The 13,825-nt window shown below is 38.8% G+C and overlaps 1 protein-coding gene across 1 annotated transcript in view; it reads left to right on the plus strand.

Moving 5' to 3' along the window:
• USP7 (ubiquitin specific peptidase 7) overlaps nt 1–13,825 on the plus strand; it is a 98,739-nt gene that overhangs the window by 50,042 nt on the left and 34,872 nt on the right. Inside the window, exons 7-11 of the mRNA XM_024194045.3 lie at nt 4,282–4,412; nt 7,891–7,945; nt 8,878–8,958; nt 9,044–9,134; nt 13,007–13,089. Of these exons, the coding sequence (XP_024049813.1) occupies nt 4,282–4,412; nt 7,891–7,945; nt 8,878–8,958; nt 9,044–9,134; nt 13,007–13,089 (441 nt within the window). The remainder of the gene's footprint in view (nt 1–4,281; nt 4,413–7,890; nt 7,946–8,877; nt 8,959–9,043; nt 9,135–13,006; nt 13,090–13,825) is intronic.

Genomic DNA, 13,825 nt, shown 5'->3' on the forward strand with positions numbered 1-13,825 from the left:
GTTTCTCAGAGGCAATATTAAAGGTGCAACAGGAAATTATCCTGATGTGAATGAAGGATAGGAATAATAGCTTCAGTCTTCACTAAAAAGATTAATTGTGACTACATACTTAACACAATTAATATTAACAACAAGGAAGAAGGAAAACAAACCAGAATAGGGAAAGAACAGGTTAAAGAATATTTAGATAAGTTAGATGTATTCAAGTCAGCAGGGCCTGAAAAGATTCACCTTAGGGTACTTAAGAAACTAGCTGAAGCAATCTCAGAACTGTTAGTGATTATCTTCAAAAACTCATGGAAGACAGGTGAGGTCCCTGAGGACTGGAGAAAGGTAAACATAGTACCTATCTTTAAAAAGGGAAACAAAGAGGACACAGAGAATTAGACCAGTCTAACTTAAGTTCTTGAAAAGATACTGAAACAAATTACCAAACAATAAATTTGTAAGCATCTAGAGGATAATAGGGTGGTAAGTATTAGCCAACATGGGTTTGTCAAGAACAAATCATGCCCAACCAATTTAGTTTTCTTCTGTGAGAGGGTTATTGGCCTAGTGGATAGGAGGAAATAGTAGACATGATATATCTTAATTTTAGTAAGTTATCTGACACAGTCCCACATGATGTTTTCATAAGCAAACTGGGGAAATGTGGCCTAGATGAAATTTCTGTAAGATGGCTGCACAATTGATTGGGGGGGGGAATTCTCAAAGTGTAGTTATCAATTATTCAGTGTCAGGCTCAGAGGATTTATCTAGTAGCATCCTGCAAGGGTCTGTCCTGGGTATTTACTAGTCAATAATTTCCTTAATGACTTGGATAATGAAGTAGAGTATGTGCTTATAAATTTTATGGATGACACTAAGATGGGTGGGGTTGCTAGGACTTTGAAGGACAGGTTTAAAATTCAAAAAGACCGTGACAAATTGGAGAATTGGTCTGAAATCAACATAAGGACATTTACTAAAGACAAGTGCAAAATACTACACCCAAGAAGGAAAAAAATCAAGAGCACAAATACAAAATAGCAAATAACTGGCTAGGCAGTAGTACTGCAGAAAATGATCTAGGGTTGTAGTGGATCGCAAATTGAATACAATTAAACAACGTGATGGAGTTGTAAAAAAGGCTAGTATCATTGTGGGGTGTAAACAGGAGTGTTGTATGTATGACACAGGAAGTAACTGTCCCAGTTTACTTGGCACTGATGAGGCCTACTCTGGAGTATTATGTCCAGTTTTGGGCACCACGCTTCAAGAAAGATGTGGACAAACTGGAGAGAGCCTAGAGGAGAGCACCAAAAATGATAGAAGTCTTAGAAAACCTGACCTGTGAGGAAAGGTTTAAAAAACCTGGGCATATTTAGTCTTGAGAAAAGACTGGACCTGATAGCTGTCTTCAAATATGTTCAGGATTGTTGCAAAGCAGACGGTGATAAATTGTTCTCGTTGACCACTGATGGTAGGACAAGAAGTAATCGGCTTAATCTGCAGCAAGAGAGATTTAGGTTAGATATTAAGAAAAACTTTCTAACGATAAAGATATGCAAGTATTGGGATAGGTTGTGGAATCCCTAGTATGCACTTTTTGGGGGGGAAATATATACACACACACACTATCTGTCTAAATATTGTGTGTGTTTATATCTATATTTTTTCCCAAAAGCATGTTTTGATAAACTAGTTCTGGTGATTTATCTTATGTTTGTCTGCACTGCATTTGATAAAATTGGGTTTTATATAGATATTTTATTTTGGTTAAACAGTGTGACTGGTGTCAGTCCATATCTCCCCATTTTTCTATATGTGCTTTGTGAAAAGGAGGTTTTTGTAGACATTAAAAAAGTGTCATGAATCACTGCTAATATTATGAGCCTGTAATATGTAAGACTCAAGATCATGGATCTGTTTCTTTTACTACCTTTGCCCAAGGTAGATTGACTTATAACAAGGTGATATAAATCATCTGGACTGAACCTGCAGGGTGCTGAGCTCTCTCTGCTACCAACATTAAATTGAAAAATAACTTCTGCAGTTGAAAATGGAGGGAGAATTCTGGCTTACTTATACCTGAATTGGAATTTGGCCAGGACAGCAGGGTTAATGCTTCTAGAAAATATGGCTTTTTGGTTGAGTGATGAGGGTAGAGAACCCCTGCCCAGAACTTTCTCGGGGATTACTTTGTGAGGTACTCGGATACCAATGAAAAGTGCAGTATAAATACCTAGATACTTTTACAGAAAATTCTAGGTGCTATGACCTGGGCATATACTAATCTTCAGTTATACCATTGCTAATTACTATCAAGTTTGGAGCACAGCCATTCCCAAAGTACATGTTTCCTTCTCAGAGTTTTATAAAGGAGATTGAATTACTGAATTGGTGGAAGTAACTGGATGCAAAATTTGTTGAACTACTATTCTTGATTTTTGAATCAGTAGCTGGTTTGGAAAGAAAAAGGAAAGCAGAATAACTTGTCGTCTTGTTTGAAGTAGCTAAGCCAGCAGTGTTTCTAGTGCTGGAGTGGAGACTCTGCAGAGTACTGATAATTTGTGTTTACCGCACAAAGGTGCCAAATAGTCCCTCTTTACCATCACGATGCTGATTTACATATAGTGTCCCTATGATACGGAGTTTAATTGGTGAGTTGTCCTCTTCCATACACTCAGATCATGTAAATCAGAACTGGAAGAGGGGACATGATAGTGTGGAATCATGCTGCATATTTATACTGTTGCCTACTTGTCTGTAATTTTTATCTGCAATATCATTTATTGTATCCAGTATGATAGGACTTTCACTTTCTTGTGGAGACTATTCCACAGTCTAATAGATTCAGTGTCCAGAAGTTTTCCAGAATTCAGGAATATTATCCTGTATTATTTTATCCCATTACTTTAGTTATTCTACTGCTACTCTCCTCATTGTAGCATGTTAAATTCCTGGTCCTGCTAAATATTTACATTTTATGTATATTTGAAGTCTGTTATTGGGCTCCTCTCCTTAGCTGCTACCTCCTCAGATCTTCTAATCTTCTTAATTGGTCCCTCAACTCTTCAACAATTTTTGTTGCTCTTTTCTAGACTCCCTCATTTTGTCTGTATCAATCTAATCTGTTTAATTTGTTTAATCTGGCTCCCATCACCACTGTATCTGAGCGCTTCACAAACATTAATGAATTTGCCTTGCCAGTGCTCTAGTTATATATGGAAATATTATTAGCCCCATTTTACATATGCAGAGCTGAGGCACAGGATAGATTAAGTGACGTGCCCGAGGTCGCTCAGGAAGTCTGTGGCAGAACCAGGAATTGAACCAGTTTTTCTCAATCCTGGTTCAGTGCCTTAATCACAAGACCCTACACCTTTTTATTTTGCTGCCCAGAAGTGAATGCAGTCTATCATGTATCTGCTTCTTGAGGTGATGTTCCTTCGTCTTTCTGCCCAAAATTGCTTTTTTTTGTGACCCTATCCTATTACAAGCTCTTGTCTAATTTTCTCTCTGCTATTGCCCCTATTCTCTCTTAACATTAATGCTTCCTAAATTTGTCTCCCCCGTTAAATATCTGTATTTGGGAGTTATCTTTCCCTGAGTACTTTACATTTTTCTAAACTGAATCGCATTGCCTGCTCATATTTCCTAATCCCTTTTGGTTCCTTTTTATAATTTCTCTGTTGTTCTTGACCCTTCCAAGTTTAGAGTAATCAGTGAAATTAGTTAGCATGCTGTTCACTCCCTCTTCCAAATGATTAATGAAGATGTTAAATAAGAATGGATCTAGCACTGATCCCCAAAGCCTCTTTTGATGTGCCTCACTGTACACACACACTTTTGTTATTGTCCTTTCTACCTTCACATAGTTTTCAATCATATAAAACCAAATTGGAAAAAAGTCATTTTTCAAATAGGTTGTAGTATTGTACAATATATGTCAAATCCTACTGTGATGATTTCATGGACATACAGTATATGGTGCATTGTTGGAAGGAATTATTGAACTCTTCAGCACATTTACTTTTTTAAAAAATTATAAATGATTAGAAGAGTTTATAGTGAGCATAATCAATTGATTTTCTTTATCTGCCGTGCTTTGGAGAACCACAAATACAGGTAAGTAATAGTTTTCACAGTAAACCACAGTAGGAGATTTGTGTCAGATTATTCTGCTGTGTTAATTGATTAGGTCTATGAAATAAATCTGAGCAGGAACAAGTGTTGAATTGAACAATATGAGCACTAAACACATTTTCTTAAATACTAATTGAACTAAATATTTTTTAGGCTGTGTACATGATGCCCACAGAAGGAGATGACTCATCCAAAAGTGTTCCTTTAGCATTGCAGAGAGTATTCTATGAACTTCAGCACAGTGACAAACCAGTAGGAACTAAAAAGCTAACAAAATCCTTTGGGTAAGTGTCAGAACTTTAAAATATTTTTTAGGATATAGCAAAGTTCTTAATCAAACTTTTCCACATTTCTGCTAAAAAGTACTTTGCTTTGTGTAAAGGTAAATTAAAGATAGCTTAGAAAGGTATAGAAAAGAGTCTGATAGCGGTCCATGGTTATTCTTTCCTAATATGACTTTTATTAATATTTCTTAGTTTACCAATAAAAACATTTCTCTAACTGACAACACTAAGGTCAGCTGAACTGAAATTCAAATGTTTTCTTGTACATAACCATCAGCCATCTACAGCAATAAAGATCTGGTTTTATAATTTATCTAGTGGATGATGCATTTGGCTAAACAGAAAACAGAGTGGAATTGTGTACACCTCTACCTCGATATAACGCTGTCCTCGGGAGCCAAAAAATCTTACCGCGTTATAGGTGAAACCGCGTTATATTGAACTTGCTTTGATCCGCCGGAGTGCGCAGCCCCGCGCGCCCCCCCGCCCCCCCGAACACTGCTTTACCACGTTATATCCGAATTCGTGTTGTATCAGGTCGCGTTATATCGGGGTAGAGGTGTACTTAAACTTGTAAATGGCGTCTTGGGCCGTGGACAGGTACCCTTTTTATCAAATTTATATACTATCAAAAGAAATAATAATTCGCCTTTCTATAACCTTTAGTGACTCTGCATTGATGACCATTGTAGAACTTATTTGTGACCAAGATAAGGTTTTTCACATGTACAGAACACAAGTGCAGTACCAACATCCCATTTTTGTCACGTCTCACTATATCCTGTTTAGTGACTTAGAACATGAAATATGTATCTGCAGCACCGAGTAGAGGTTCCACATCATACAAATTACCTTATTTGTATCCACCCCTTTCTAGTTCCTTCTGCTTGATTTTGTCCCCCCCAGTATCCAGTTTCTTTATCTTTTTAGTCTAGTACCATGTTGTAATATGGTCTGACAAATTTATAAATTTAAATCTGAGATTATCCTAAATATATCTACCCTAAATCCACTTTGGTAGTGAATTAAAATAATTCACAATTAGGCACATTTATTCCAGAATAAGAGCATCCACAAATGGAGTTGATCAGAAATAGATAATCTTCTTTAAATTCATACCCTGTCTTATTCCAGATTAGGGATTTGTCTACACATGAAAGTTAGAGGTCAAGATCCAACAGAAACCTTTTAGTCTGCTGCTTTGTGCTTGTGCATTTACGTCACAATTATGGCTTCTTTCAGTGTGTTGGGACCAAATTTATAGTTATGGTATAAAGAAATTGAGATTCATTTTCCTTGTGTTGCATTGTATTAGCCAACTAGTTTCTTGCTTTATTGCTTTCTAGATTGCCCATTCAAATAGAAGCAACTGTGGCTTTTAAAATAGGTTCAGATATTCAAGTATGATCTTTTTCAGGTAGCTGCATCTCTGATGGCAGCCCACAGCACATTTTCACCACTTACAACATTACTGAAGGAAACTGCGGTCCCTGACCACACGGTTTCTCGTGACATAGATCAAAATGCTGGGGATAGGGACATGGGCCGGGGGCTGTTCTGGCCCTCTGCCCAGGGCAGGTAAAGGGTCGAGGGCTTCCCACAGCAGCCCCAGGCTCCTTGGGTGGCTCTTACCACAGCCCAGCTCCAGCTTCTGGCCTGGCCAGGGGAGGGAGCAGAGGGGCAGGGCCCTGGGGGGAAGACCAGGAGCACGGGGTAGGGCCACGGTTCCAGTGGGCCCCCCTCCCCCCTTCTACCCAGGCTCCTGCGGGAGGCCCCCAAATTGGCATGGGCCCTGTAGACCCGTGCATTAATCTGCCACTGCTACTGAGGTGCAGGGGTTAAGTATGCAAAATTACCATGTGGAAGGTCATTGCTTCTGGTAACAGACTTGGGCTCTCAAATACTGTGATGTTGGCTGCAACATAAGCACTTAGATATGGCTCATTTTGTGTCTGACACTAGCTATTAGCTTTGGTTTGCTTCTTTCTTATAAGGTCAATGAAGTTTAGTATGGCATTATAACATTCCTCTTTAAGGCAATGTAATAGAGGGAATTTTTGCTTGTTATGCCAACTGTGACTTTGTAGTAGATTTCCACCGAGTTCAAAGGGAGTTCTGAATGGAGAGCACTTGTTAGCGAACCCTCCACTTCTGAAGTCTAGAAGCTCTGCTCCAGTGTGGGCACTTGGAGAAGAGGGGACTCTGAAATATTTGGGGACAGGCAAAGCATGTCTTAGAGCCACTCACTTTTCCCTATTGACCTTCTTGGGGGGTTCCTAGGAATGAGTCAGCCTCGCTGACCCCACTCCCCCTTTTTGCAGCAACTTCTGAGCCTCACTGCCCCTCCTGTCCATAAGATACTATTCCCTCTCCCCCAGCAAGCTGGACAGTGCCCCTCTCTCGCCTCCCACTTTAAGGTGCGGTGTGGTAATTCTGCAGAATCTAGATTTGACTTTCCACTGTAGCAAGTGTTGTCTTTGACCTGAGAAGCCAGTACTGCCCATTAGTTCCTAATTTGGAACATCTACTTGTGTTGCATTATTCATTTTAATGTTACACAGTAATCAGATATTTATAGAGATGTAATTAATCCTTCTCTATTTTATTTGTCTTTAATTTGACTAGTGGCTAAAGCCCAGAACAGAGAGGCAAGAAATCTGTTTTCAGGTCTTAAGTATGCCACATATTTCCCATATGGCCGTGGGCAAGTCACTTAACCTCTTTGTGTCTCAGTTAACTTCATCTTTAAATTAATCTTTGTAAAGTTCTTTGAGATTTTCAGGTAGAGGCGTATAGAAGTATACGTTGGTATCTTATTCTGAAATTATTAAAACAATTCTCAAGTTGTTTCATGTTACCTCTACTTTAAAGTAAAACTAATAAAGAAGTTGTGATATTTTAAGGTGGATTTTCAAAAGTGCACAGTTTTGACTTAACTCTGCTTCCATCTGTTTTATGTTTGATGTCAGTGGGAGCAGAGTTAGGCCAATACAGAGTACTTTCAAAATCCCAGTCTTAATGTCTGTCCTTTGATATATGTCTAGATGTGCAGTCTGACAAAGGATCTCTAAAAGCGACTTCTTTTCAGAGAAAAAATAAACTGTCAGTACATTTTTTGCAAATATCCTCTTATGTCCAGACCCTCACCAATCTTAAAACAAGAGAAAGTAGAATAAGATGTAGATATTAAGTGCCAAGCACTGGTAATTTTAAGACCGGAACAGCAGATGTTTACCTTTATAGAAGGCACTTGAGTGGGACACTCGATGGAATATTTTTGTAACAAAAGGGCAGCATTTTTCAGGTCTATCTGGTTTTGAAAGTAGAATTATACAGGATGCCAGTTTCAGATCTTCCTTTATCTGACCGTTTATTTAAACTCTTATTCTAAAATTGAATTATCAGAATATTATTTTTAAATGCTGGATTTCTGCACTTTTATAATATAGTGATGTTATTACTTGTTTGTCTTATAAAGGTGGGAAACTTTAGACAGTTTCATGCAACATGATGTTCAGGAATTATGTCGAGTGGTAAGTTTCCAGCATCTCTTATTGATATCTGCATATACACATGGTGTTGCCTAAATTCCCATTAATAGTGAAATTGATTCCTTAGATTAGAGTAAACCAAGGCTTAGAGAGTTCCATTTTACATGGTATCTTCCTTTCTAAATATAGCATGAGCTTTATGTGGCCCTTTATATTTATGGACCGGGGGGATAGGGACACACAGTTTGTAAGGGAAAGCAAAGTTTAGAAACAAAATATAGAAGACTTTTCAAATGTGCTGACTCTCCTTGTAAGGTCACATTGGAGAAATGCCATTTAAAGGTGGCTTGGAAAGGAAAATAATTACTGGATTTGTGCCCTTGTTTCTTTGATGAATAAAGATGGTGGGAGAGAAATTAAATGAAAAGTGTTCACAGTGGTCCTCTAACAAAACCAGGGAAGTCCAGATGTTACATTCCTGATACTTCTAAAAGGCACAAGCCCAATTTAAAAAAAAATATTTTGCAGGTCACCTTTATGGTAGCCTCATTATGCCACCTGCTCTTTTTTGTTTTGTTCTGTTTTTGTTTACTGAGAAGGAAGATCCATTTCTATTCCATAAGCAGTTGGAGATTACATGCATTGCAGGTGATATAGCCATTTTCCACCTTCCAGGAAGAGTCTGAAGGTACTCTGCTTGTGGATTTTATCCTGCTGTTCTAGTGCATCACACACTTTTGCAAAGTTCTTCAAATCTAAGGGGAAATGGCATGGGGATAGCCCTGAAAGGATTTGGGGGGAAAGGAGAACTTAAAGGATTAATAGAAAGGAGAAGTGACTAATGAGTAGCACAAGAAAAAGTGAAGTCCCCAACGTTTCATTATTAAATTAAATTAAATTTATATACTTAAAGTAAACAAATTCAGAAAAAGGTAGTTCAGGCTGTATAACAGTGCAAATCTAATTTCTTTCAGTTGCTTGATAATGTGGAAAATAAAATGAAAGGCACGTGTGTAGAGGGCACTATCCCTAAATTATTCAGAGGAAAGATGGTGGTATGTATTTAGTCAGTTAACAAATTTTTAAAATTAATTCTGTTGTTTGTACATATTGAAATCCTATCTTTATTTTTGTTTGCAGTCTTACATTCAATGCAAACACGTAGACTATCGGTCTGAACGAATAGAGGATTATTATGACATCCAGCTAAGTATAAAGGGAAAGAAAAATAGTAAGTGATATGTATTCTGTATGCACAAATTAAATTTTGGGGCTGATTTTCAGAGATGCTTAGCACCCACCTACCTCATTGACTTCAAATAGATTTGCAAGGGCTTATCACCTTGGAAAATAAGGCCTTTGATTTCATAAGTAGGTGTCTTAGCATGAAGATACCTCACAGATTTTTCTATTTAGAGCAGTGGTTCTCAAACTTTTGTACTGGTGACCTCTGTCACACAGCAAGCCTCTGAGGGTGACACCCCTCCTCCCCCATATGTAATAACCTTGCGACCTCCTGTGGGGTCATGACCCCCAGTTTGAGAACCCCTGATTTAGAGAGATTCTGCTTGCATTGGCCATTTTTTCTTTTTTCCTTTCCCCTCATTTCTTGTTAGGATCATCTTGTATTTTAAGAGTTCATCTATTTTTCCTACTAACTCCTCTTCTGATGTCATAATATTTTGTAATACCCTGAATTAGTTGCTTCTGCAATAGTAATAATGTCACATGGATTATGATTTAAGTATAGTACTCCTGAGGGCATTCTGCTCCAAAAAAATAAAAATTCTGTGCCATAAAATAAAAAATTCTATGCACAATATTTAAAAATTTGTCAACAAATAAATGCAGAGGCTCCAGCATGGCAGGGGGAGCACAGGCCACAGAAATCTGCAGGATACATGAATTCTGTGCACATGTGCAGAATTCCCCCAGGAGTAGTATAGGCATGATCAACTGGAGCAGATGAATTTTTGAGTAACTCAGACCATTTTTACATACAAATGGAGATGTTAATAAAAACCAAGAGAGCAGCTAACTGAGTCAAGCAGTGTAGCAGTTGCTAATTGTTAATTACATGAGCAAGTCATTGGCATGAAGGCAAGAAATATAGAGCCACCTAAGACTTCAGTAAACCAAGCAGACGGTTCAAAGGGTTCCAGACATGTATTCCACTCATGTGCACGCACACCCCAAAGCTAGAGAATGTTGCTTAACAGTACCCATTGGGGAGGTGCTTGAGCCCTCTGGACCTCATAACCATTTCTATGGTTTATGTAAGGGTGACACTGCCCCAACCCCCATCAGTCCCTTCTCACAGTCTTTCCTGGCAGAGGGCCTCATAGTGTCTAAGACGTTGCTACAGTCAGCACTCAATGTGGCAGACAACTCATCTAAGATTATGGCCTCAGCTGTGAAGGGTTCCTTGGATACAGAACTCTGACATTGCTCCAGACATGCAATAGATCACAGATGTTTGTTTGATCGATGGTCTTTGTTTTCTGAAAAGACAGATGAGGCATTACATTCTTTTAAGGATGCCAGGACCATGTTATAGTTCTTAAGGGTTTATACCCCGGCAATTAAAAGTTGCTGTTATGGGGATCAGCAACAACAACAGCAGTTCCATTGGTACTCCCAACAGTATTTCAGACAACCTTCTTATTCTGCAAAGCAACTGGACTTCTCTAAGAGAAGACGCAAGTCTCACAAGAGAATGCCCTCTGGTTCCAACTTTAACCAGCCAGCTCGTCTTGCGGCTGGCAAACAGTCACATACTTATCAATGATACCACCATAATGTAATATGTGAACAAACAGGAGTCTGCCTCAATCAGCTTTGTCAAGGAGCAATAAAGTTTTGGCACTTTTGCATCCAGGATGATATGTCCCCAGCCACACGCTTATCAGGTTCTTAAAACCAGTTTGGCTGATCATCTCAGCTGAACTTTCTCTGAGAACCGCAAGTGGTCTCTGAAGAGCAATCTTGTGAGGTCCATCTTCAAGGAATGGGATATCCCATCGGTCAATCTGTGCAACAAAGGATAACAAAAAAATGCCATCAGTTTTGTTCTCGAGCAGGACTCAGCCCAGGGTCTTTAACTGATGCCTTCCAATTGAATTGAGGAGTGGCCCAGATGTACGCCTTTCCCCCCATTCCTCTAATCTCTCAGGTTGTCCTCAAACTGAAGTTGGACCATGCTAAACTGATTCTTATTCCACTGACTTGGCCAAGACAGTGTTGGTTCTCCAACCTTCTGAGTCTGTCGGTTCGACCTCATAGATCTCTTCCTCTCCTTCCCGAACTATTGACTGGACACCACAGCCAGGTTGCATATCTGGTGCTGAGAGATCTATACTTCACGGCATGGATGGTACATGTAAGATGAGGAGGAAGGGCAATATTCAGAAGCAGTTTGGAGTGTCTGACTTAATAGTAGAAAACCATCTACTAGGACTATATATTTGGCCAGGTGGAAGTAGTTTTTGGTAAGGGAATTCAACCAATGTTAGCTTGTGTTCAGGACGTTTTGGATTACTTGTTGCATTTGAATCTTCGGGTCTGGCTCTTAGCTTGTTGAGGGTTCATTTTGTGGTGATCTTGGCGTTCCATCTTCCAATCCCAGGGAAGTCAGTTTTCTCAGACTCCATGGTAGTGAAATTTCTGAAAGGTATAGTCCACCTGTTTCCACCTGTGAAGGAAATGGTCCCATTGTTGGACTTCAGTAGTGTACTGGCTGTCCTTGTGTGTCCTCTATTTGAGCCGCTAGCAACTTGTCCGTTGTCTCTCCTTTCCCAAAAACAGACTTTCTTGTTACTATAAAATCTATAAGAAGAGTCAGCAAAATGCAGGCCTTAATGGTAGGGCTGCCGTATACACAGTTCCTCAAAGACACAGTTTCCTTGAGATCACATCCAAAGGTTTTGTCTAAAGTCGTTTTACAGTTTGACTTTAACTAGGTTATTTTCTTACCTGTATTCTTTCCTAAGCTGCACTCAAATGCAGAAGAACAGTGTCTTCATATGTTAAGTGTCCGATGGTGCCTTGCATTCTATCTGGAAAGGACCAAAACGTTTTGTTCATTATCTCGACTTTTTGTATTTTATGAGGATGAGATCAAAGGTCAGCCAATCTTTGGGCAGGCTGTTTTCAGGTGGATAACTACCTGCATTTCAACAGCTTATGGAGTAGCTCAGACCACACCCCCACAGGAATTAGGACTCATTCAGTGAGAGCCCAAGTGAGCAACATTGATTACATTTCTTAGTGATGTTTCAATATTTGACATTTGTAGGGCTACTACCCAGTCTTCTGTACTTATTTTTACCAAACATTATGCTGTTACCTTGGTATCTAGATCAAATGCAAACTTTGAGAAGTCAGTTCTGCAGTCTTTAAATAAACTCCAAGCCCCAGCTCCTACCGGTACTGCTTGTGAGTTACCTTAGCGGAATACATGTCAGCAACCACTCAAAGAAGAAAAGACTGTTACTTATCTGTGCTGTAACTGTTGAGATGTGGGTGTAGGCATGTATTCCATGACCTACCCTCCATCCCCTGTGCTTTTGAGTCTCTAGTCCTAGATTCCGGGGCAAAGGAACTGAAGGGGTGGGTTGAGGTGGTGCTGCCTTTATATAGCCATAGGATGGGCTACAAGCAACAGAGGATGCGAGCACCACCCTGATGGGTACTGCTGAGCAGAATTCTCTGGCTTCAGTGCACTAGGTATGTGCACACCTGAGAGGAATACACATCTGCACCCCATCTTGAAGAACAACAGTTACAGAACAGGTAAGTAACTGTGTGTCACTCACAAGGTGAATGTAGAAAGCTGGTAGACCATTTAATGACCTGATTTTTAAATCTGTCATTTTAAAATACATTTTAAAATCTATATTTGTCCCTTCTAATTCCAAATAAGTCTCAATCTGTTGTTTGAAATTCTTAAGCAATATAACATATTTTTTCACTCTACAAAGACAGAAATCTTCAATTAGACTTGAGTAAGTTTTGCAAATTATTTTGCTCTTTTTAATGTTTTTGCATTGAGTCTGCACATTGTTTTAGTAAACTTCTGTTTTTTTCCTTCTGCTTCTTACTTAGTATTTGAGTCCTTCATTGATTATGTTGCAGTAGAACAGCTGGATGGTGATAACAAATACGATGCAGGAGAACATGGCTTGCAGGTATAAAATTCAAGAGGAAGTACCAAGTTTTCTTTCCAGATCCTTGATAAAGGATTTCCAATGAGAGCTAGCTGTTGAACTACCTTGATCAAAAGTGTTCTGAAATTCATGCAAACTTGCATTAACTGGTTGTGGTGGCTTCCTTCTAAGCAAGCTTGTGTATATTTTGTTAATTCTTGTTAAGTTACTTTGAAATGAAGACTTCAGCAATGCAATTTGCTTTTCCCTATGATTTTGTTATAAATTATCATTTTTTTTACCAAAGAAGAAATTATAACTTGCATTTAAATTTAGATTCTATTTTTCAACTGATATTTGATTTCAAGGTGACAATCCATTCAACTACTTTAGTAAAGTTAGTCTTCATTTGCATGTGTATCTATATGCCACCCACAAACAGGAAGATGCACCAACTGAAGTTGCAGAATATTTTTTTGCCATTCATCTCTTTACACCAGTCCATCTCTCTCTGGCTTTTCAGTTTCACTTTGCCTACCACAGTGTGAAAAGCAGAAGTCCTTGTCTAAAACTGGTTTGGTTAAGCTGATATTTTTTACAACAAGCATAACTCTTGTCAATAATAGTTAAAAATAAATTGGAAAAACAAAAAATATGTAAATGCTCTTCTTGTGGTAAGATGTTGCAGCCTAGTAATGTTCACTGCCCTCTTGTTATGTTTGGTAGTCTGAAAACAGTGTCTTTGGCGATCCACTGTATGATGTGCATCTTGACTCTT

Source organism: Terrapene carolina, unplaced genomic scaffold (genome assembly GCF_002925995.2).
Source record: "Terrapene carolina triunguis isolate 2854851 unplaced genomic scaffold, T_m_triunguis-2.0 Scaffold93, whole genome shotgun sequence".
Lineage (NCBI taxonomy): Eukaryota > Metazoa > Chordata > Testudines > Emydidae > Terrapene > Terrapene triunguis.